The sequence below is a fragment of the Thrips palmi genome, unplaced genomic scaffold, assembly GCF_012932325.1.
Source record: "Thrips palmi isolate BJ-2018 unplaced genomic scaffold, TpBJ-2018v1 HiC_scaffold_4, whole genome shotgun sequence".
NCBI classification, from domain to species: domain Eukaryota; kingdom Metazoa; phylum Arthropoda; class Insecta; order Thysanoptera; family Thripidae; genus Thrips; species Thrips palmi.
The window spans coordinates 3024845-3046665 of record NW_023144631.1 but is presented as its reverse complement, the minus strand read 5'-3'; the positions used below and the strand labels follow the sequence as shown (position 1 = coordinate 3046665).

Below are 21821 nucleotides of genomic sequence, written 5' to 3'. Positions count from 1 at the left end.
GCTTGACGGGCGACACGCTCGGAGCTACTCCTCGCCAACTCGCATAGCCTGCATCGCTCTGCCTCTCTCGTACCCATACGGCGCGCCCCGTGAGTGCGAGGGAGACAGAGCGACGCGGGAGCGGGAGCACCGTCCGGAATCATCTGAGGTGCTGGTCCGCGTCCACGCCCCAGCGGGGCATCGGGGCTCTCCTCCCGCGAGACGGGACGGCCGCAGTACGAACAGTGTCTCGTCGCTCTGAGCCTCCCCCGTGGGAATGGGCCTGGCCCGGCCCGGCAGCCCAAGGGTAGCGGGGTTTAGCCCGGGCCGCGTTCGGGGGACCGGGTGCGGTCGCGGTCAGGGGCCGCGGTCAGGGGCCGCGGTCAGTGCGTTTAGCGTGCAGCCTGCAGCCTCCACACCACAAAAACGAACAGCACACCTACCTGCCCGGCCTGGAGCGCGACGACGACCATCAGATAACGGACACGCCGGCGCCCTGCACCTCACATCATCACCCGACCGCGGCCGGGGCCAGGCGTCACAAAAAGGGGCACGAAAGGTGAAAAGTACTCGAGCGCAGCGGCGGCGGCGCCACACAGAGGCCGGTCTGCCGTGCGGCATCGAACATCGAACCCCGATCAAGCGACATCCAGCCCCGAGCGGCCGCTTCGATCTTCGATTCGAGATCTCGATAACCGCGACGACAAGGCAGCGGCAGGTGCGGCGGGCCGCGCGGGGCAGTGGCAGGCAGTGGCCGCGTCGCCATCGCCCACTTTTACATCTCAATTTTGGGGCGCGCCGGGGAAGACGGCCTGTCGGCTGGTTCAGAACCGACCTCTCCTGTCGCTGTCTCTCTCGCACTCAGACGGAACGCCCAATGAGTGCGAGGGAGACAGAGCGACTGTTCAAAGTCAACCGGCTGGACCTGAACCGCGCGGGCGGAGGTCGGGCCGGCGCCCCTTCGACGGCGGCCCCGGCCTCGACGGCGTCCTAACGTCCAACTCGCTACTCTCCGCACTCTCCAGGAGGAAGAACGAAAGGGGGGGGAGGGGCGATTTGTTCGACGAGACGAGGGTGGGCAGGTGGGCATCGCGAGTGGAGCGAGGCATCAGCGGCATCAGCCGTGCGACGCGCTGCGAGGCACGACGCGTTACAAGGCAGACAGCCTCCCCACGGGGGATGGCATGGCATGGCGTGGGATGGGGGTTTCGACAGACACCTCAATGGCACGGGGACGCGACTCGCTGCGATGCGACACGCACGGCAAAAACTGTCCCGGTTTGTCCGTTTGCCGTAGGGGTATTGGTGAAGCGACTGTTGTAGGATGCATCCCGGGAAGACCTATGGGAAAGTCGAGAGTCGACAGCGGCTTCACCTAATGCCCTTGACTCAGGTCCTTACCTTTCAAACCACGAAAAAGTATTGCAACCGCTTCGTTTCAGTGGAGCGAGGCGGATGCGGAGTTCCGCGACTGGGTGTGTTTTCTTTCAAGAGCCGCCCGACCACAAGAGCCGCCGACCCACGCACATCGAAGACTTTTTGCAATCAAATCTAACTTAACTCTGCCGCTGTTTGTTTGCGCCTCCAAATTTCCCTCTCCGTCGGCGACCGACCGGCGACCGGCCGGTCGACCGCCTGCCGGCGTGGCGCGTAGGCAACCCGCGCAAACGCCGCGCGCTCGTGTTGCCTACCGGGCGCGGCGGCTGGCGAGGCTGGCGAGGCTGGTAGGCTGGCGGCCGCGGCCGCGCCTCAGCGAGCAGCCTCGGCCTCGGCCAACTTTGGCAGCGCCGTGCCGCGTGCCTTGCCGTGCCCGAGGCCGTGCCGTGCGGAGTGCGGACGGAGTCGCCGCCTTTGACGCTGACGCTGACGGGGACCTACGGGGACCTCCGAGGCAACGACGGCCCACTTTGCCTGGCGGCCGCACGGCGGTGGCGGCGCGGCCCTGGGTGTCTGGCGGCCCGGCCCGCCCCGGGATATGTGTCAATTTGGACCTCAGGGCCGGGCCTTGCCCCACCTCACCCCGCCCGCCCGACAGTCTGACACACTGGTTCCAGTCGCCTCGTCGCCGGGTCGGGACCGCACGGTTTACAATACAAAGCCAATCATCGCCTGCTAAAGGAAGTCGCTCGGAATAAGAGAAGCCGGAGGCAGCCCCCTCCCCCCCCCCCTTCCGCGGGAGGAGAATGTCGATATAATGAGAGAGAAGCGAGGAGCGCGGCGGAGAGGCGGAGTGCCCCGACGTCCCGCGTCCTGATAACGCCGAAAAATGTACACAGAAAACTGGAGGAAAATGCACAATAATACGGGAGAGGGAGGGGCGGAGAGAAAAAAGGAGACGAACAAGCACCCATGGGAGAGCAATACATCATCCAAGGTTGGACAGTCGGCCCCCAGCACAGGCAGGACGGCGTAGTCCTAACAGGCGTGGCGCGGCGCGGCGCAGACAACAAGCAGAAGTCCTCGCGTTGGGGTGACGGAGACGGCCGCCGCGCCTGCGTCGCCGTCGGGGGTGCGACAGAGCGCGCGGCCGGCCGCCACCCATTGGCGGGGAGGTCCCCGGCCGGGCCGCCATTGGCCGCGCCGCTCCCCCCTCCACGCCCCCGAGGGACGCGCCGGGCCACGCCCCCCTGGCGGCTCCTCCCAGGACTCCCCGGCGGCATGGCCAGCTGAGCGCTGCGCTGCGCTGGGCCTTGGTTGCCTTGGTCCTCAGTCCTGTGCGAGTGGCCCGCGCGAGCCACGTCCACGCCACGCCATTCGCGGTCACGACGACGCCACGCCGTCGAACGTCGAGAACGCGACGCCGCGACGCGCCGCAAAGCGCCGCGACGCCAGGGGGCGACACCGGGACACGGGACGGACGCGTCCTCGCCGCGGTGCCGCGCAGTGACAGTGTCAGTGTGAGGGACGTGTCAGGGACGTGTCAGGGACGCGCCGGGGACGGGCCGGGCTGACGGACTGCGGCATGCGGTGACATGTGACGCGCCCGCGGACGCGCCTGGCCTCCCGACGGCCGGACTGGCCCGCCAAGATGATGACCATGAACATGTATGGATGCCCGCCCCCCGAATGGGGACACACGCCCCCCGTGGGGTCCATGGGGGCGGGGGCGTGCCTGGGCCATGACGGCTACGGCGACGTGCCGCCCCACGGCTACCTGGGCGCCACGGCCGCCTACTACCCGCACCAGTACTACCCGGAGTACTCGCAGCAGCAGCAACAGCAGCAGCAACAGCAGCAGCCCGGGGTGGGCGTCATCACGACGGACGACGGGCTGAGCTACACCAACCTGGACTACGGCCCCTACGCGCCGCAGCACCACGACGTGGCGTCGCACGCCAGCCACGCCAGCCACGCCAGCCACCCCCATCACCCCCAGCAGCACGCGCAGCACGCGCAGCATGCCCAGCACGCCCAGCACGCCCAGCACAGCCCCACGGGGGCCGTGGCGGCGCTGCCGGCGCCCCTCAAGGTGGAGCAGCCCCAGCACATGTTCGGCGGGCCGCAGGAGGACCTGTACGACCCGCTGGTCCCCGTGGGGGGCGTGCCGGGCGTACCGCTGGGGCATGTCGGCCACCACCACCACCTGCACCACCACAACCTCCACCGGGACGACGCCGGCGTGTACGGCGTGCCCCGGACCGAGTCGCAGTACCTGGTGCAGCGGTCGCCCGCCTCGCCGCACCACTTCAAGGAGGAGTTCTCCCTGGCCGAGCCGCACCACGGCACGGCGGCGTGCCAGCCCCAGCAGGGCAGCGCCACGGTGCAGGGCCAGCAGGGTCAGCAGGGACAGCAGCAGGGACAGCAGGGCCAGGGCGCCGGTCTGATCCTGGGAGGCGAGGCGCCGTACTCCCACCTCCACCTCACCCCTCACCACCACCACCCCCATCACCACCACAATGTGCACCACCAGCTGCAGCATCAGGGGCAGATGCAGCAGCAGCAACAGCAGCAGCAGCCCCAGCCGTCTCAGCAGAGCGCCCCGGTGCCCACGTACAAGTGGATGCAAGTCAAGAGGAACGTCCCCAAGCCGTCAGGTGAGGCGCCCTCATCCCCTTTCCCCTTCCCTCACAGCGACCCTCGTTTCATTAGGCAATTAGCACCCCGGCGCCGAGATTACCGCCGGGATTTTGGCTGTCAGCTCGGGCTGTCCCGCCGGGAGGCGGCCGGGCGGGCTGGCAGCAGCGCCACGGCGGGGCCGATGGCCGGTACTACACCCTGCAGATGCACCGACCGCCATGCCGCCCAGGATGGCATGGATATCCAGCCGGATTTAGATTACGCCCGTCTGGCCGACCCGTCCGGCCCGGGCTTTAGATTGACGCGTTTCGAAACGCCTGCGCGGTGATAATCGCTTGCGAATCGGAGCGAATCACTGTTTACAAAGTCGGCCGTTTTGCCGCAGTCTCTGCAGTGCGCGGCGCGCTGTCGCGCTGTAAGTAGAGGCGCTGATAGTGGCGCGTCGCGGCCACGCCGTCGGCCGTCGCCGCGACGCCAGGAGGATTTCTCTATCGGACGGAGCGCCGACGCGACGCGTGCCCGCCGCCTGCTGCCCGCCGCGGTACTCCGTTCGGAACCACCGCTCTACTTTTCCAGCTGGCTGTACAGTGTAGCGACCGTTTCCTCTGTTTGCGGACGCAGCGCCGTAGCGCCGGCCAGCTTATCAGGGCGACACCTCCAGAACACCCCCTGCAAGGCGCCGCAGGTCCACAACATGCTGATTCCGAACAGTGCTATGCAGACTCTCTTTCTCTCACACTCGAAGCGCGCCGCAGCGTGCGAGAGAGACAGCGACGAAGCACCGTTCGGAATGGGCTTGCTGGGGATGGGATGGGATGGGATGCGGTCTGGAGACCGCCGGACCGCGGAGGAGCGTCTTATCGGGTCACACCACCTCGCCAAACGCCGAACGAAGGGCGCCTCGAGGCACCCAAGGATGCAGCAGTGCAGCACCGTCTCGAACCTAGAGCCCTAGAGTCCTCGAACGGACGCGGCCACGCCACTGCTCGTTCTCTGTTTTCCGTGCCAGCCACCAGGGTCTTGGTGCGGCTGCGGCGGTGCTGGAAGGTCCTCGTCGTGGACAAGGAGGCCGGCCCGGTGGTCGCAGCACGCAGCTCGTGGCGTCGAGGGCCGCGGCGGACGGCATGCCCTGCACGACGGGACGGGCTGACGGCAGGACGGGCAGGACGGGTAGGACCCGGCGGGGCGAGTCCGAAGAGCATGTCGTCGCTCTGTCTCTCACGCACCGCCACGGCGCGTTCTCTGAGTGCGACGGAGACGGGGCGACGCAACGACTCTCCGGAATCAGTGTGCAGGCAGCCCAAGGCAGCCCAAGGCAGCCCAAGGCAGACCAAGGCAGCCCAAAGCCCGGCCAGAGATAAGGGCGAGTGAAGCCGTCGGCACGATTCCCTCTCGCTCGTCTGCGGCAGGGCAGGCGGGGCACGGCACGGCACGGCACGGCACGGCACGGCACGGCACGGCAGGGCCGAGGGGGACGGGAAGGGACGGGGCGCAGACGGCCGGCTTGACTCGCGCCGCGCGCCCAATGAATGAATTAACCAACGACTCGACTCGACGAACGGAGAATCGGATCAGGGCGGTATCGCTGTCCGGAAAGGCACCGGTCGAAACTGATGAATTTCCAACCTGCGCTCGCGCGGCAGCCCCGTCCGCCGTCCGCCGATTACGCGCAATCGGCGTGTCGACTAATTGTCCGAAGCGGTTCGTGAATGAGAGCCTCGAGCCGAGGCGACGAAGGAGCGGCAATTTTACAGAAATCGCAGGGAAACGTTGCGTCGCCCCGAACCAACCGCATCGCAGTGCAGGCCCTGCAGGCGGGGAGGGGAGTCGTTGGACTCCACTCCGACTCCGGGTGCGGCGGTGCGGCGTGCCCGCGTGCCCCGGCGTGCCGTGTGGGATAGCGCTCCCCGGGCAAACGCCACGCCAGGATCAGATGACTTTCCCCTAGGTGTGCGTGTGTGTGTGTTGGTGTTAGCTTAATCGGGGTGCATGAAGCAGGGGTGGATTTCTGTGGTGGGAGATAGAATTCGGGCGGGGCCCGCCAGGGCCGCCAGAGCCGCTGCAGCAGGGGTAGGGGGACTGGCGGGGTGGCGGGGTGGGCTTGGGGTGCAAAACTCGCTCAAGTTACGCATGCGGTGTGGGAGTCGGGGAGTCTATGAGCCGCCAAAGTTTGGCTGACGCGGCCGCAGGGCGTCGCAGGCCCAGGGGGCGCTGGTGGCTTTGCCTCATTTTTATATTGGCCTCCGCGCGTGCCAGCCACCCCCTGCACCCCCTGCACCCCTCCCATCCGGGGCCGGTTCCGCCCGTTCCGCGGCGAGGTGCCCGACACCGTCATCCTGCCGGCACACTGATTCGGAGAGTCGTTTTCGTCGCGCTGTCTCTCTCGCACCTATACGGGACACCCCTTGAGTGCGAGAGAGACAGCGCGACGAGGCCGCCTGCCTGCCTGCTATAGACTAGACGCGCCGGCGTGGCGCCTGCTTCCTTACCTGGAACCCAGCCTTGTTTGTTTTTCCAACATTTCCCCCTTTTTAATTTTATTTTTTTCTCCCCTTTGGACAGATCATTTCTTTGTCACTTTGTCGACGCGGGGGCCGGGCCTTTGCCGGGCTCTAACAGCCTTAGCTTGTAATGCTGGATTACTGAATGTACCGCCGCGACTCCAGTGCACCGACACCGACAGGCCGACAGGCCGAACCTCGGGGACGGTCTGAGTGGACAGTGGACGCGCCTGGAGCCGGACATCGCGAACCGTCCATTGATCGGAACCCTTTTCTGCTCCGGTCGTCGCCTCTGCACGCCTTGTTGCACGCACGCTGATGCATCCAGAGGGGCGGGGGGTTGTGTGTCGGGGGGTTGGGGAAGGGGGGGGGTGACGCCGTAATGATAATGTCAATATAAGCAGCGTGGCGTGGCGGGCGGGTCGCCCCGGGCGGAGCAGCGGAGCAGCGGAGCCGAGCAATGTTGCGGTGAAGTTTTATTCCCTGAGTAGAGATCCGTGTCACTACACGATACGGCTCGGCTACCCGCCTCGGGAAGGGGGAAGGGGGCGGGGGAGAGCAGCGGCGGCGGGACATTTTGAATATTAAAAACTCATCTTGACACATGGAGGACATCTCCGTGAGGGAGCGGCTGTAAATCCGACGAACTTCATAAGGTCAAAAAAATCTGGTTGCGAGCAGCAGGGCATGCTTGCAACCAGCTGGTCGGACCTCGTCTGTAAATAATACGGTATCACACTGTATCCAGTCACCTGCCGAGCAAAACTTTTTAAAAATGTAAAAACAACTCCTTGCATAACACTGTATCCAATCAACTGTTCAATATTTGTCTTTTGTGTCTTTTGCGTCTGCATATAGCGCCCTGACAGTCCAAACTTCGATTCCCTATTTTTGTTCAGAAAATTGAGACCTATGAAGGCCCGGACAGCCCTGCCAGCGCGGTCTCGTGCCCCGTATAGGTGCGAGAGAGACAGAGCGAAGAAAAGCGACTCGCGGAATCACGCGGACGTCACGTCCGACTCAAAGTGGTGCTTGCCCCGCGCTGGCTTTATGGGCAGCGGGCATGGCAAGGTCGTCAAGGCCGACACACATTCTGAGCCACCACGTGGTCGCAGGATCAGTGGCGTCCGGAGGGGTGGAACGGAAGAGGGTAACCTCGCCAAGGCCACATGCAACCATGGGCCTTCCCCCCGATGGTGTTCTGGGGTTCGGCAATTCGCAGACTCAACCAGCAAAATGTTTGGCAACACCTCCCTGACGAACGGGGCTCACGCCTGCGGGGCTGCGCAGGAGGTTAGGTTAGGTTGACTATGTACTGTAGTGACAACGCAGCACGACGCACGTCTAGCCGGCAGCCAGCGCCGCAGCCAGCACGAAGCGGGGCGCGGAAACCCGACTCGTGCGTCGCGATGCTCATATGCCTCGATGCCCCGCGGGCCTCAGCGCCGGAGTCCCCTCGTCGCCTCGTCCTCGTTTTGGGTGGTCTCCCCCTCCCCCCTCGCCCGTGTCTCCAGCAGGCAGCAGGCTGCGTGGCCAGGCGAGAGAGTCACCATGCCATGGGGCACCACGACGCCGCGACGGCGACGGCGGCCTCGCGTGGCGTCGCGCGTCGCCTCCCGGAGTCCCGGAGTTTCCAGAAGTGGCGCCGTTTGCCGCGGTCCTCCACCCTCACCTACAGTGGCGTCGCGCGTCGCCTCCCGGAGTCCCGGAGTTTCCAGAAGTGGCGCCGTTTGCCGCGGTCCTCCACCCTCACCTACAGTGGCGTCGCGCGTCGCCTCCCGGAGTCCCGGAGTTTCCAGAAGTGGCGCCGTTTGCCGCGGTCCTCCACCCTCACCTACAGTGGCGTCGCGCGTCGCCTCCCGGAGTCCCGGAGTTTCCAGAAGTGGCGCCGTTTGCCGCGGTCCTCCACCCTCACCTACAGTGGCGTCGCGCCTCGACAGGACAGGACACGGCAGGGCGCGGCGCGGCACGGCACGCCACGTTCTAATCAATCACTCTCCATTAGCCCGGCCAGCCTGCTGGTGGGGCTCCTTGTTCCTTGTTCGCGGCAATTAACAGTGCGGTTCACACTTTGGCAGCGCAAACAGACACGCCCGCCGCCACGCACCGCCACGCCAGGATTATTAAATCAAAAAGTTTGACCGTCGCCAAAAGGGGCGGGAAAAAATCACGCTAACGCGTGTCCAACCCTCAAGGGCCAACGGGGGGAGTTCTAAGAAACGGGTGTGACGGCTGGGGTGGTTGCCGTTTGGGCCGCCGTCACCTTGATAGGTCTCAAAAAGTGCCCCCCGCCGATCCTTAGCCCCGCGCCACTGGTGTGTGCGTGTGCGTGTGTGTGCATGCATGTGCATTTGCGCGTGTGTGCCTACATGTCGGTACGGCCGGTAAGATGGAGCGGCCCGGCATTAATTTGCTTTGTTATTCGCGCTGATTTTCCATTCCCCATTTTCCCCGCGCATAATCGCCGCCAGTGCTGACTTCTGCTGACAACCCGGCAGAACAGTAAGCAAATAAGCAGCCGCGGAAAAGTATAATAAGAGGACGAATATTTTTTTCTCTCTCTCTCTTTCTCTCTCTCTTACTTTTTTAAAAGAACCACGTCGTGATTCCACGCGCACGCCCGAACCGCCCGCGCCACCCCGTCACGCCCGCCTGCCCCAAAGCACGCCACGCCAGGCCACGCCACGCCACGCCTGCCTCCCTGCGTGCGTGTCGCGGCCGTGCTGCCGGAGTGCTACGCTTATTTAGATTTTTCCGCGAGATCTCTATCGGTGCCTCGGAAACATTTCAATAATGATGTCCTGGCCGGTACTCCGGTTCGGTCCGGGGGGCCCTCATACTCCGCCTCACTCCCTCAGGGCCTTCAGAGCCTACAGGGCCTTCAGCCGTCATCCCCCGGAGCGCCGCCGACACCTCCCCGGCGCCGCGACGCCCCCCCCCCCACTCCACCCTCACCTTCCGTGTCCAGGCCACCCCCGCAGCCCGCGCAGCCCTCTGACCCCGTCACTCCAATCCTGAAACCTCACCGCAACACCCGTTTGTTTATCGCTATCGCCCGCCACATCACCGAGTCGCTACTCTCGAAAAGAAAGCGGCAAATAAGACCGATGGGGAGCCGAACGGCCGGACGGCCCAACGACGGAAACGCGGTCGGCATCGGCGGCCTCGAGGGTTATTGGCGGGCCGGCGGTCGCGGTGCTGCTGTGCCTGCCGTGCCTGACGGGGTCACGCGGAAGGCCGAGTAGGACCGGAGGCTCGATTGCCCACTCCGGCTTCATCGGCTCTCGGCTAGCCGCGGCTCCAGGAGAGCTGAACGCCGGAGCGCGCTGGGGTAGTCGCGCAGGGTTGCGCTGCTTCAGTTTCAAGTTGCAAGTCCGGCTTCGCGGCCGTGGACTGCTTTCCTAAAAAAGTTCAGCTCGCAGATTTGAACCCGCCGTCACAGCGAATGATGATGCACGACGCGGTAAAAATAATTCAACACTTTTAGTTTATGTTGACTGGGGTATGGTTTCTTATACATTCAAACCAACCACTTTGATCCAATTTGTTTGACGTGTGAGGATTTTGACAGTGTGGCGTCTGCGAGGTGTGCGAGGTGTGGGCGGTACGTGTCGGACTGCTGGCGTGCGGCGCGGCGGCGCGGCGGGGCGCGTGCTGCGGTGCCGCCCCGGGCCGTCGAGGCCGTCGAGGCCGTCGAGGCCGTCACGGCGGAGTGGAGGGACGTGCCCGCCGTGCCGCCGTGCGCCGCGGCCGTCGATTTCCGCCCTCTTCACGACCTGAGGAAATTGAAGTCGAAATAAAGGACGTGACGCGCGGGGCGGGGCGGGGCGGGGCGGGGCGGGGCGGGGCGGGGCGGGGCGGGGCGGGCGCGCGTGGGGTGCCGCGCCACCATAAAGCTTACTCAATTTCCAGGGCAAAATGGTGCAAAACACTGTTTGCCCGTGTTATTACTGCGCGTGGCGCCGACCGTGGAATCGCTCTCCCTTCCTCTCCGTCGGGCACGTCGGGCACGTCGAGCACGCGGACGTCTCCATCGCGAGGCATTCCGGGTGGGGGGCCTGGAGGCCTGGAGGACCCGGATCGGCCCATGCCAAACCGAATCAGACTAATTGTTGATCGCTTGGCCTGATTTGAAATCGATATTGACTCGGCCGGCCGCTTCCCCGCCGCGCCCCGCCCCGCCCTGCCCTGTCTCGGCCGGGCCGGCGCCAGCGAGGTTCACACGGACCGGGACATGGCCCCTTTCCTTGTGGTTGTCACCTTCTTGCGGTCAGCTCGCCCCACCCCGCCCCGCCTCGCCCCGCCCCGCGGCGACGAAGGCAACAGAAAAACAAAAGTCACGTTCATCAGTATTCCCGATAACGCGGCCCCGTCGTCCAGGAATTCGATTAATCGAACCGAGAATGAAATATAAGGACAATCATAACGCCGCTCGGTCCTCAGTCCTCGGCCGCGCGCTGGCCGACTTGATGCAGAGTGAGAGAGAGGGAGAGAGCGAGGGGAAATCAAATGTGTGGGTCGAGTCCGAAGTTAATGTGCTGCAGGTAATCAATGTGACCGGCGCGGTGGCGCCCCGCCCCCGCCCCCACCCCCACCCCCGCCCCCGCGGAAGTCGAGGGGTGCGTTGCGTGGCCGCGTGGCCGCGGGGAGAGGGGCGGGGTGGAAGGCCGCGGGCGCGAGGCGCCGAGGCTAGCCGGCTAGCCGAGGCGGTGGCTGGCGGTGGCCGCAAGACGTCTCATGCCCTGTGTTGTGTTTGTGTGCGCAGGCGGCATGGCCGGCGCGGCCGGCGTGGCTCGCGGCGGCGCGGCCAGTGTTAGCAGTCTTAGCTACTTGCTGACGGACGCCGGACCGGACCACAGCCACGGTGATTCTTCTTGATTTTGCAGAACTCCGCTTTCGGCACCTTCTAGCCCTAGTCTATTTGTAGGGGCCGCACTAAGTTGGGGACAGCTGGTAAACCGATTCAGCAGGGAATGCCCAGTCGATGGTTCGCGATTGGACACAGTCGGTTTTCGTTTTCGCGGACAGACAATGGGACCCGTTTAGCGGCTGGCCAGGGAGCTCTCTCTCACCTTTGAACCCGCCACGCCTCAAGGCAGTGGAGCAGGTCGATCAGGGACTTGCACTGCTTCGACCGCGCGGCTGGAACGAAATGCACAAGTCGCGCGCTGCAGGCTTCGGGTTAGTCTGGCCTGCCTGCCTGCATGCTGCCCACTGCCTCCGATTGTAAATTGCAGTCCATTATTATTTTTCAGTTCCTCGTCGCGTCATTACGAGTCAAATAATCGGGCGCCATCAGGGCGTGCCGGCGGGGCGGGGCGGGGCAGTGCCAGTGGCGCCCCACGGCGCAGCTCGGCCGCGACCGTAACAATTCGCCGACACAAGAAAAATTATTATTGTGGATTTGCCACGACGTGGACGGCCATTAAAGTTCTGCGGACGTCGGACGAAGTGCTTTCGCTTCCCGCCGCGCGGTTCGATTTAGATCGGAGCATTTTCGCGAAGATTTCTAAGAAAAGGGCAGAGAGGGGGTGGGAACTTACTTCTCAGAAATACAAATTGAAGCTTGTTTAAAAATTAAATGCGCATAGGACAGTGCCGAAAGAACGGGTTAGAAGAAAATATAAGCGGCTGCATGTATCACCTCGGTATGAAGTTTTCTCAGGCTTACGTAAATATCGCATGAAGTTCAGCGAAAACGACAATAAAATTAGAGGAACTTTTTGTCCGGTGGGTCGCGACGCCCCGCTGGCCTGCCTCAACACAAACGGGGACAAATCGGTGGCGCCCCGACGCGCCACGCCACGCTAATGAAAGTGAAGTGAGGTGCTTACTGCTTATCCAGACATGCCAATTTGTCCATCAAGATAAGGCCAGGCCCGACCCGGCCGCCGCCGCGCCGCCACGCCGCGACCGGGGGGTGCCGCTGCCGCCTACGTCGACTACATCGACCTGGTGGGCCTGGTGGGCCTGCATGGGTGGCTTGCGTGGTTAATTTTGGAACCCCATCGTGCCCACTCCGCGTTCGCGTACTAGTAAATTTCAAATAACCCTCATCCCTATGCTATTTATTCAATGCCCGCACGGTATAAATAAAAATCACTGTTTCCAGCTATAGGGTACACGTGCAAAATGAACTGTGTGTGAGCTGAATCACTGCTGAACCCCTTCACCCAAAAAAATGTCTCAATGAAAGAGAGAAAAATCAAATAGACGTTTCTTTCGATTCCATGCATTCACGTCCATCCGTTTCATTTAATCGACAATGTTGCATTCATTCAAAGAGCGAGTGAATGGTTGCGAGAGCGGAGGCGTCGTGGACGAACGCGAGAGGCTTTTTGAAAACTCGTTCCGTTGAGTGTTTCCCAGCGTTGCCTGCCAACACGAGTATAGATAAGCATTGCGCTGGCCAGCGTGCACCGCCACCCGCTCCACGTGTGTGTGTGTGTGTGTGCCACTTGCCCCAGCCACTGTAGTGCATTCAAGCCCCAATTACTCCGCGGCTTCCCCTACCGCGGCGGGCAGCGAGGCAGCAGGCCCCGCCCCGCGCTGCCCTGCGCTGCCCTGCGCGCGCATCCTAGGCCCCTCCCTCCACACTCCGCAGGACTCCGCAGGACGATGACGACCGCCTCCAGGAAGCCTTGTTTTCTGCTCCTCCGGGACTCGCGGGATGGCTGGCCCGCGACGGTCCTGGCGGCCCGGTTGCATTGGCCCTTCTCTCAGGTTTGACGTAGGGTCTCGGACGGAAAGCCCTGAGCCCAGGGCTGTCTGCACTGCACTGCCAGGCCAGGCTCACAGCGGGCGAGTTAGGAGAGCGGTTTCTTGCTCTGTCTCTCTCACATCGTTATGGAGAGCCCCATGAGAACGACGGAGATAGAGCGACGAAGTCTCTTTCCCTGGACTGGCACCACCGAATCGCCGAATGAATGGCAACAGGTCCGCAGCCGTTGACCGGCGTGCCCGGCGGGCTCTGGCGCTTGTTGAGCCTAGCCTCGCGCCAAGCCTCGTTAGCATATTCTCACCATGAATCTTGTCGCCACCTCGAACCGCCCCGGCCCGCGCCAAGCCCCAGCCCCCCGCAGTCGCGCGGGTAAAAGACACATTAGAGCCAACGGCCCGCCCCGCCCCGCCCCGGCCCGGCCAACCCCACCCCGCCGCGCCCGCCGTGCCGACATGATGCGTCCGGCGGAACGCGTCCCGCTGGACGCGTTATTATTGCAATTGCAATCAATCGAACGACGCCACTTCGCCAGTGCTGCGCTGCAGCACGGTCTCGGTGGCGAGTCTGGCTGGGGAGGGAGGGGGAGTCGCGAGTGTCACGCTCCATCTGTGCGCCGCCGAGCCGCTGCTGCCGGGGCCTGCGAGCGATTCCGCTGAGCGCTCTGTCTCTCTCGCACCCCTGCGGGCCACCTTCTGAGTGCGAGAGGGACAGAGCGAGCCTCCTCGGCCGGGCGTAGCCGGGCGTGCCCGCGCCAGCAGCCGGCGCGTTAGGGACCTTAGGGCGCCCAATCGATTCGGATTACCAGCCTTAAGCGGCGGCCTACAGTGGCCTACACGCGTCTTGCCGGCACTGCCAGCCCCGCAGGAAGGGGAAGACAAATCTCTGCGAGTCCCAGAATCCGACAAGTGCAATGCAATCGTTTTGAATCGACATTCAAACAAAGTTTACTTGTAGTCTTTCTTACAGATTATTTTTAAAATGTGAATGATGCCTCCGCTGCTGCCGCTGTCGCGTCCGAGCCCGCGCTAGGTGGATGGGGTAACTAATCTTCCCCCTCCCCCTGCCCCATCGCTTCCCCCATGCCTCCCCTCCGCGGTCTGGAATTGCGCTATTGTGCGCCCAGACGCCTTTGTGTTGCGTCGGCCAATGGGGTTGCCGCCTGGACCAGCATGGCCGTGGGCCGAGGCTAGCCGTGGCCGAGGCCGTGGGCTTGCGCGATAAACTCGTCAAAATGGAGCGGCAAACAACCGCCGACTCTCGCCTCTTCCCTTTGAGCCGAGCGGAGCGCTCCCTCCGCGCTGACAAGCGAGCGTTCAGTTTGAACGCGTTCCCAAATACCTTCCGAAATGCTCATCTCAATCGTCGCGCATCTGCCCGGTCCCGGTCTTCTATCTCGCGCTTTCTCTAAGAATTTCGATCGGACTTCTTCAAAATCCCGAAGATCATGTGAAATTCTTCGCGCCGTTCTTCAAAATCCTCTAAATTTCATTGCGAAATTCGTCGATTTTTGTCTGCATCCAAGTTCAGTTAAACTACTCCTTCATCTGCATTAAAAAAATTAGCGCACCAACGTTTGAGGTTAAACATTCCCCTCGCACGCCACGCCGGCCGCGTTCGCATCGCTTATTCATCACCAGGTCCTCATCGTCTTCATGGCGTGGCGCGGCGCGGCTGAGGTGTGGGAAAGAACGCCCCTCCCTCCTCCTTCGCCCTTCTGCTTCGGTATTGATATTCATGATTTTGTTTTCTTTGTTCCCTTTTTCCTGTCGTCCGCATCGTCCGCGCGCGTCGACGGGAGGGGATTTCGCTCAGCCAATCCGCCGTGACGGGTGGGACGGTCGACACGACGGGGACACCAGAGAAAGCTATGGGGTTGGAACGGGCGGGACGCGGAAAAATGCGATTTTAAAATTCTTTGAAGCGGCGAGGCCTGCCGGTCAGGCCAGGCCAGGGTCTTGAGACACCGACAAGCGCGACCACCAGATCACACCAGATCCCGATGTGAGACGATACGTCGAAATAGAGCATTCTAGTCGTCGCCGATCTAAGAACAAAAAGAAGAACAAAACCGGAAGCCGGGTAGACACGGAGAAGGTATCAAGTCCGGTTCCAACGTGACATGTCGACAAATATTTATATTTCCTGTGTCAAAAAGTGTTTGAAACAAACGAAAGTGCTTTTGAAGGAGATACGCCACAGAAAACTCAGTCCACTCATAGAAGTCTGAGAGGTTATGTTGCCGGCGCCAGTTCCGGCTTTGTTCTTCTCCTTGTTCTTCGATCGGCGACGACTAGAATACTCTATTCCGGTCGTCACGCGAGGTCCAGGCGTTCGAAAGCTCGTCTCGGAGACTTCTATCAGGCGGACCGACGCTGCACGGTTGAGGCTTCCAGGCCCGCCAGGTCGGTGACAGCGGCTCGCGCCAAGTCCTGGACGTCCCGGAGTCCGGAGTCCAGTTCCACGGAGAGCCTGGCGGGATGGCCTCTCCAGGCCGTCCTGTCCTGTTGTCCCAGCAGCCAGCCCAGCCAGGACCCTGCCAGACTCCGCCTGACCAACGGACTGGAACGTGTTTATTTCTCTCTAAAAGTTTGCGAAGTGAGATGTCAGCCCCTTCCTCCCTCGGAGGCTGGTAGCTAGGCTGCTCGGCTGCTGGGCTACTGAGGGCTGCGCTGCGCTGCCAGCGGCAAGATGGATGGGCTGGCGCGGCTAGCGAGGCGCGCCGCGCTACGCCCGCCACGCTACGCCCGCCACGCCGCGCGGGCTGCGGAAGGAGGAGGGTGGGGGTGGGGGTGGGAGGGGGTTGGCTGGCTTTGGCTGCTTTGACGGGCGAGGCGGGCGAGGCGAGGTAGCGGCGGTAGCGGCGAGGGTGTTTCACAGTGACCACACGGCAGCAGTGCAGCGCCTGCCAGGCTGCCAGCGCGCCACGCCAAAACAATCCCAGAGTATTGCGACATTGCTGAGTGGCACCCCCAGCCTCTTTAGCTCCACGGCCAGACTTCGGCGGCGCAGCTCTGTCTCTCTCGCACCTTCACGGAACGCGCCTGGCGTGCGAGGAAGACAGAGAGACGAAGGCGGATTGTTTCGCCGTCCGGATCGTTCGGCCTGGCGCGCGATTTTGCGTCCCGTCCATTGGGCAACGCTCCGGCGTCCGCCCCGTTCCGTCCGCCCCGTTCCGTCCGCCCCCGGCGCGGCGCGGCCGCCGGCAGTCTGCTGACAGTTTGACAGGCCCGCCGCCCCGCAGGACCACCAGGTCCGCGGGGACCGGCAGCCCCACGGCCGCCCTGCCCCGCCACCCACCGCCCAGTCACCGCGGCGTCGCGCTGCAGCGGGCGGTGAGGCCACGTCCCTGTCCCCGGCCATGTCGACCAGGTGCTGCGCGACGCGCGACCCCCCGCCGGTCCGGCGCCTCACGGCGTTGTTTGGTTTCCCCAGTTTTCCCTCGCGAGATAAGCATCGTCCTGCTGCACGGCATTCACGGCACGGCATGCACGGCGTTTCGTCGCACGCTTCTGTCTCTGTCGCACTCACGGGGTGTCCCGCAGGCGTGCGAGGGAGACAGAGCATCGGAACGACACTTGGGAATGGCTCGGCTGCACGGCCCGGTGGCTCCATTCCTTCAAATTCGATTAATTGGGCGGGCCGCCCCACGCCGTCGTCAAGTCGGGTCGCTGACGCGCTGACGTCCAAGAATGTCTCGCCTGGCTTGGCCTCATGGCTTGGCCAGCCTGGCTGGCTTGGCGACGGCTGCACTGCAAGTCGACGCTCCTTCCGAGCCCATGGCTGCCCATGGCTGCCCATGGCACTTCGGCGTTGCAGCGTGGCCGACAGGACCACTCCCACTAGAGTCGGGCGGGGCGGGGCGGGGCGGGGCGGGGCGGGGCGTTCCGCGGGTGCCGGGTGCTCCGCGAGGCGAGGCGCGGCGCGGCGGCGTGGCGGCGTGGCGCGGCAGGAGGACGAGGCTCTTCTTTAAAAAGGCCCCTGTATACGTGTCTAACGCTTGATCGATGAGCTGTACCCGGCTGCTGCCAGCCTGCCCGGCCTGCCCGGCATGCCCAGCCTGCCTAGGGTGTTATCGGCGTCCGTGTGTCCGCGACGACGTGCGCGCGTGTGTGCGTGAGTGTGTGCAGGGGACGACGTCAGCTACACCGTGGCTTTGCCAGTCGCGCCGTCTAAAAGCCGAGAATTTCCTTGACGTGCCGAACACACGCACACACACAAATTGTGTGAATGAATGGGGAGGCTGCGTACGCATTAGCCGAACCATGAACCATGCATGCTGTTCGCTTCAGAATTGGTGGCTCTGTAAATTTAGACATTTGCTGCGCGTTTTTTGTAACCATTTCGCTTCTGCTTGCTGCTCGCAGAGAAAGAAGCTGTTGCTGGTTCATTTTATCAGATTCACGATACGATATACATCTAAAATCCATTTTGCTCTACGCGCAGAAAGTGCACGGCCCCAGGGCGAGCCAAGGCAAGCCCGCCGCTAAATCCGCTCTGGGATTGGCAATGGCGGACCCTGCCAAGGCCTCCAAGGCCTCCAAGGCCTCCAAGGCCCTGCGGACGAGAGGGCTGGAAAGGCTGAAGGGCTTTCCCCGGGGCGGGCGAGGCTGATGGCGAGGCTCATGGCGAGGCTAGCCGAGGGGCCCACAGTGGGTGGGCGTGGCGCCGGGGCGCCGGTGGGCCCCCACCCCGCCAGTGTGCCGCACTCTGCCACTCCACTCTGCTCTGCCATTGCGGCTGCCGGGCTGGGCTGCCGCGGCCCGGATCTAGATTGGAATCTCTGCCGATTGAAAGCCGAAGGCGGGCCGGCGGGCTGGCTGCACTCTCCGGGCGGATCCGGCCACTCTCCGCCCCTCCACCTTCCCGGCCCCGCGGCCCCGCGGCCCCGCGGCCCCGCCCCCGGGATTGGCTCCGAGGCCCGCGAAGGGCGCCTCGCTGCACACTCGTTCCTTCTCTCTCGCACTCGTGGGAGTCCCGCTCAGACGCGAGGGAGAGAGACAGACCGACGGCCGCACTGGGGAAACCCTGCAACGCTCATTGATGCAAAAACGAATCACGGAAAAATCTTTCAATTCGTTTAGCACGACGACGTGCCAATGGCCGCCATCTCCGCCACATGCAAATGCAGTGTACCACGCAGCAGCGGAGTCGCCATCGCGGTCGCCTCGCTCTCGGAGGAGACCCGGTGTTGGATGGCCCGGGGCCCGGGCCGCCACGCGTGGGGGAGGAAGGGAGGAATCAATTGGCCCGATGCGCCCCTCCGACGCCTCCGACCTCCGATTGGCCGCAATGATCGGGTTGACGCGTTGACGCGCCGCGGTGATGTCATCGCGCGGCGGCGTGGCCCATTGATTCAAGGGGTGATGACTCGCCTGTCAACACGGCCGTGTCTGGCCGCACGGCCCGCACGCACAGAGCGCACCCCGCCCAGCCCGGCCAATCACTGCGACGCCCCCAGTAATTACACTGTCAAATTCACACAAAATAAACGTACGGGTTCCAATTTTGGGGGGCCAAAATTGAGCCGAACGAAACGTCATTTCGTGAATAAGTTTTTGTCCAATCGCAGAAAATTTTGTTCCGAAAACAAACGTTTAGTTGGCAGTGCAAAAAATTCACGACAGAAGGTCGTGACGTGCGACTCCTTGTCTTCGTGAGCTGAGACGTGCGGACGGTGGGCGCGGGTCTGGGGCGGGGTCGCACTGGCCCGGGACTGGCCGGTGAGGCTGACACGCGGTCCAGCTTGTAACTCTTTCCCCTTGCTGCCCTGCAGGCTGATTCCGAACTCGTCCCTCTGTCTCCGTCGCACCCCTCAGGGACACCTCACGAGTGCGAGAGAGGCGGAGCGACCGAATCCCTGTCCGGAAGCAGACCGCTGCTGTCAGGACAAGCAGAGCACACTGCTGGACGACATGTCGTGCACGGCCTCGGGCGCCTCGGGGGATGGAAGGCTGCGAAGGGCTGGCGCTGCTGGCGAGCAAAGCACCGGTGTCGTCCCGCGTCCGCGCTAAGCCCCGGTGACATGCAGGGCGTCCCTTGCGGTGGTCGAAGGCCTCCCTCGCCCGAACGCTGGCACTACCGCACCAGCCAAGTAGAGAGCTCAAATTGATTTGCCTTGCTACCGACACAAGCAACGCTCAATCCGACGGGACCGCTTGCGTGCAACCGCAACTTTTGCTGAACTTGAACCAAATAAGCCAGACGTCCCTTTTCTCCATCATTGTGGCCCCAGGCAGGCCAGGCAGGCCGCAGGTGCACTTGTCGCCACGGGAGACGCGAGGACAAGGATGCTGTCAGCCGGGACGGGCCGGGACGGGCTGCCTCTGGCTCCCTCGGGACCTCCGCGCCTCGTACCGTTGCATTCCGACGCGTCCTTCGTCCTTCAAGGCCCGGCTTCCGCGAACGCCCACCTGCACGCGGAGAGCCTCGCAGAGCCTCGCAGAGCCTCCAAGGGGTGGCCGTGTTGTTGACCTCCGCGGCCTGGATGGAGCAGAGGGCAGCAGACTGTGTGCCTCTCTCTTGCACTCATAGGATGTCCCGTTGGTGCACCGGGGATGTTTGGCTGTGAATGGGCGGACGTTGACGTCTGTGTCGATGAGGACGAGGACGAGCACCGCAAGCAGGACAGGGCTTGGATGGCTTGGCCTGGATGCCGGGCGGCCGCGTCCGTCCGTCCCGTCAGTCTCCGCGTACTCTGAAGGCTGAATCCTGAATCGCTGCCCGCTGGCTTGACGGTGCTTGACGGCCACGCCGCGGGGTGCCCCCAGTGACACCGACGCTCGCCCCGAGGTGCCCCGGCCAGGTCGACGGGGTGGTTCGGTTTGACGCCTGCCAGTCCAAGCAGTCCGCCGCAGTGACACGTCGATAGATACAATGAGAGGCACAGCCCGCGCACAGCCCGCGCCACAGCCAACGAAAGCTCAATTTGAGAGGGAGCGCGCCGCTTGGGGCACTTGGGACCGCCAACGCCAACCACCCCAGCCACGGCGTGCAGCCTGCTCGCAGCCTGCTCCCAGCTCGCACCCCTCCGAGTGGCACTCTCTGTCCATTTCCCCTTCCCTCCCCCTTCCCTCTTCGAAAAAGGCTCCTGGTCAAGTTTGATAGCAATCGCAGGAGGGAAGGGAGTCCACCACGCTCGAGTCCCGTCCGGGCGCCCGCTCGCCGCTCGGCCCGACCAGACAGCCGTCAAGATGTTGTGATACGCTCCAGTGAGGCAAGGGGATGGGGGCTACACGCACTCCACTATCCCCTCCTCCTTCCTCTCTAGCCACGCCTCGAGCAGCCTCGGGATCAGCCTCGATCAGCCTCGAGCGACTTGGCAATTTGGGAGTCTGAGGAGCGGAGTTTGACTCATTCGAAATTTAACGATCAGAAGTTGACTTCAGCGCCATCGCAGAACCTGGATGAGCAGCGCAAGCGTAGTTCCATTCGTTCGTTCATTCATTCATTCGTTCTTTCATGCATCCGTCCGTCCATTCATTCACGCGGCAACGCGTGCTACACTTGCGTGTGAGAAAAACGGAAAGTCATTGCCTTCGGGCGCTGCGCTGCGGCAGCACAGGCAGCACGTGTGTGGTGCGCCAGTGGCACGCGCGTGCTCTACCACCCGCGGTCGCGGCACTCGCGGCACTCGCGCGGTGGTGGCGATAAGTACGGGGTACCGGCGTGTTGCGGGCTGAAAGGCCCTGATGATTCAATATGTATACGAAGTACGAAGTAAGCAGGAACGTGGATGTGGGTGGAGTGGAGTTTGACTCGCTGGAAAATGAGGGGGTACCGGGGGTGGGAAGCTACCAACTTGAAGCGTGCGAGCGTTTCTTTTGACCCTGAAACACATCCTCTTCTGTTGCAGCTCCGAAGGTGGCTGCGGAGGCGCTGCGAGAACTGAGCTGTGGCGGTGCGGGCGGTGCGGGCGGTGCTGGCGGCGTCGCTGCGGGTGTGGGCGTGAGCTTCGCGGGGGTGGGCGGCGCCTCGCTGTCCGCGGGGGCGTCCCCGGCCGGCGTCGGCCCCGCGCTGTCGCTCAGCCCACTGAGCCCCGCCCCTAGCTGCTCCGCCGCGGCGCTGCTCGCCAACTCGGGCCGCACCAACTTCACCAACAAGCAGCTCACCGAGCTGGAGAAGGAGTTCCACTTCAACAAGTACCTGACGCGAGCGCGGCGCATCGAGATCGCCTCGGCACTGCAACTCAACGAGACGCAGGTCAAGATCTGGTTCCAGAACCGCAGGATGAAGCAGAAGAAGCGGCTCAAGGAGGGCCTGGTGCCGCCGGACATGGCCATCTCCGCGACCGCGACGTCCGCGACGTCGACGGGCAGCAGCGGCAGCTCGGCGTCGTCCCCGGGGGGCGGCCCCGGCGCCAGCCACACCTCCGCAGGTTCGGCGGGGGGCGGCGACGACAGTCAGGACAGTCAGGGGCCTCTCGGGCTGCACAGCCCCCCGCTGTAGGGGTGGCGCCCTCGTGCGCCCTCGCTCGTGTGAACAGACATTCCTAACGTGCTCAATCCACCTTCCGGCTGAGTTTGTTGTGTGTAGTCATAGATTGGCGCTATCCCTTCTCCCTCGTATCGCAGCTGGCGACCCTCTAGTCTGCTTCGGCAAAGTGT

The 21821-nt window shown here is 63.6% G+C and overlaps 1 protein-coding gene across 1 annotated transcript; it reads left to right on the top strand.

Annotated features, from left to right (window-relative positions):
- Positions 1-3073: 3073 nt before the first annotated feature.
- On the top strand, positions 3074-21543 carry LOC117649508 (homeotic protein labial-like; the record flags this gene model as incomplete). Its single annotated transcript, XM_034392377.1, has 4 exons — positions 3074-3301; positions 3755-4013; positions 21071-21194; positions 21243-21543. Coding segments are annotated over exons 1-4 (912 nt in total), but the record flags the coding sequence as incomplete, so codon positions are not given.
- Between the last annotated feature and the right edge of the window lie 278 nt (positions 21544-21821).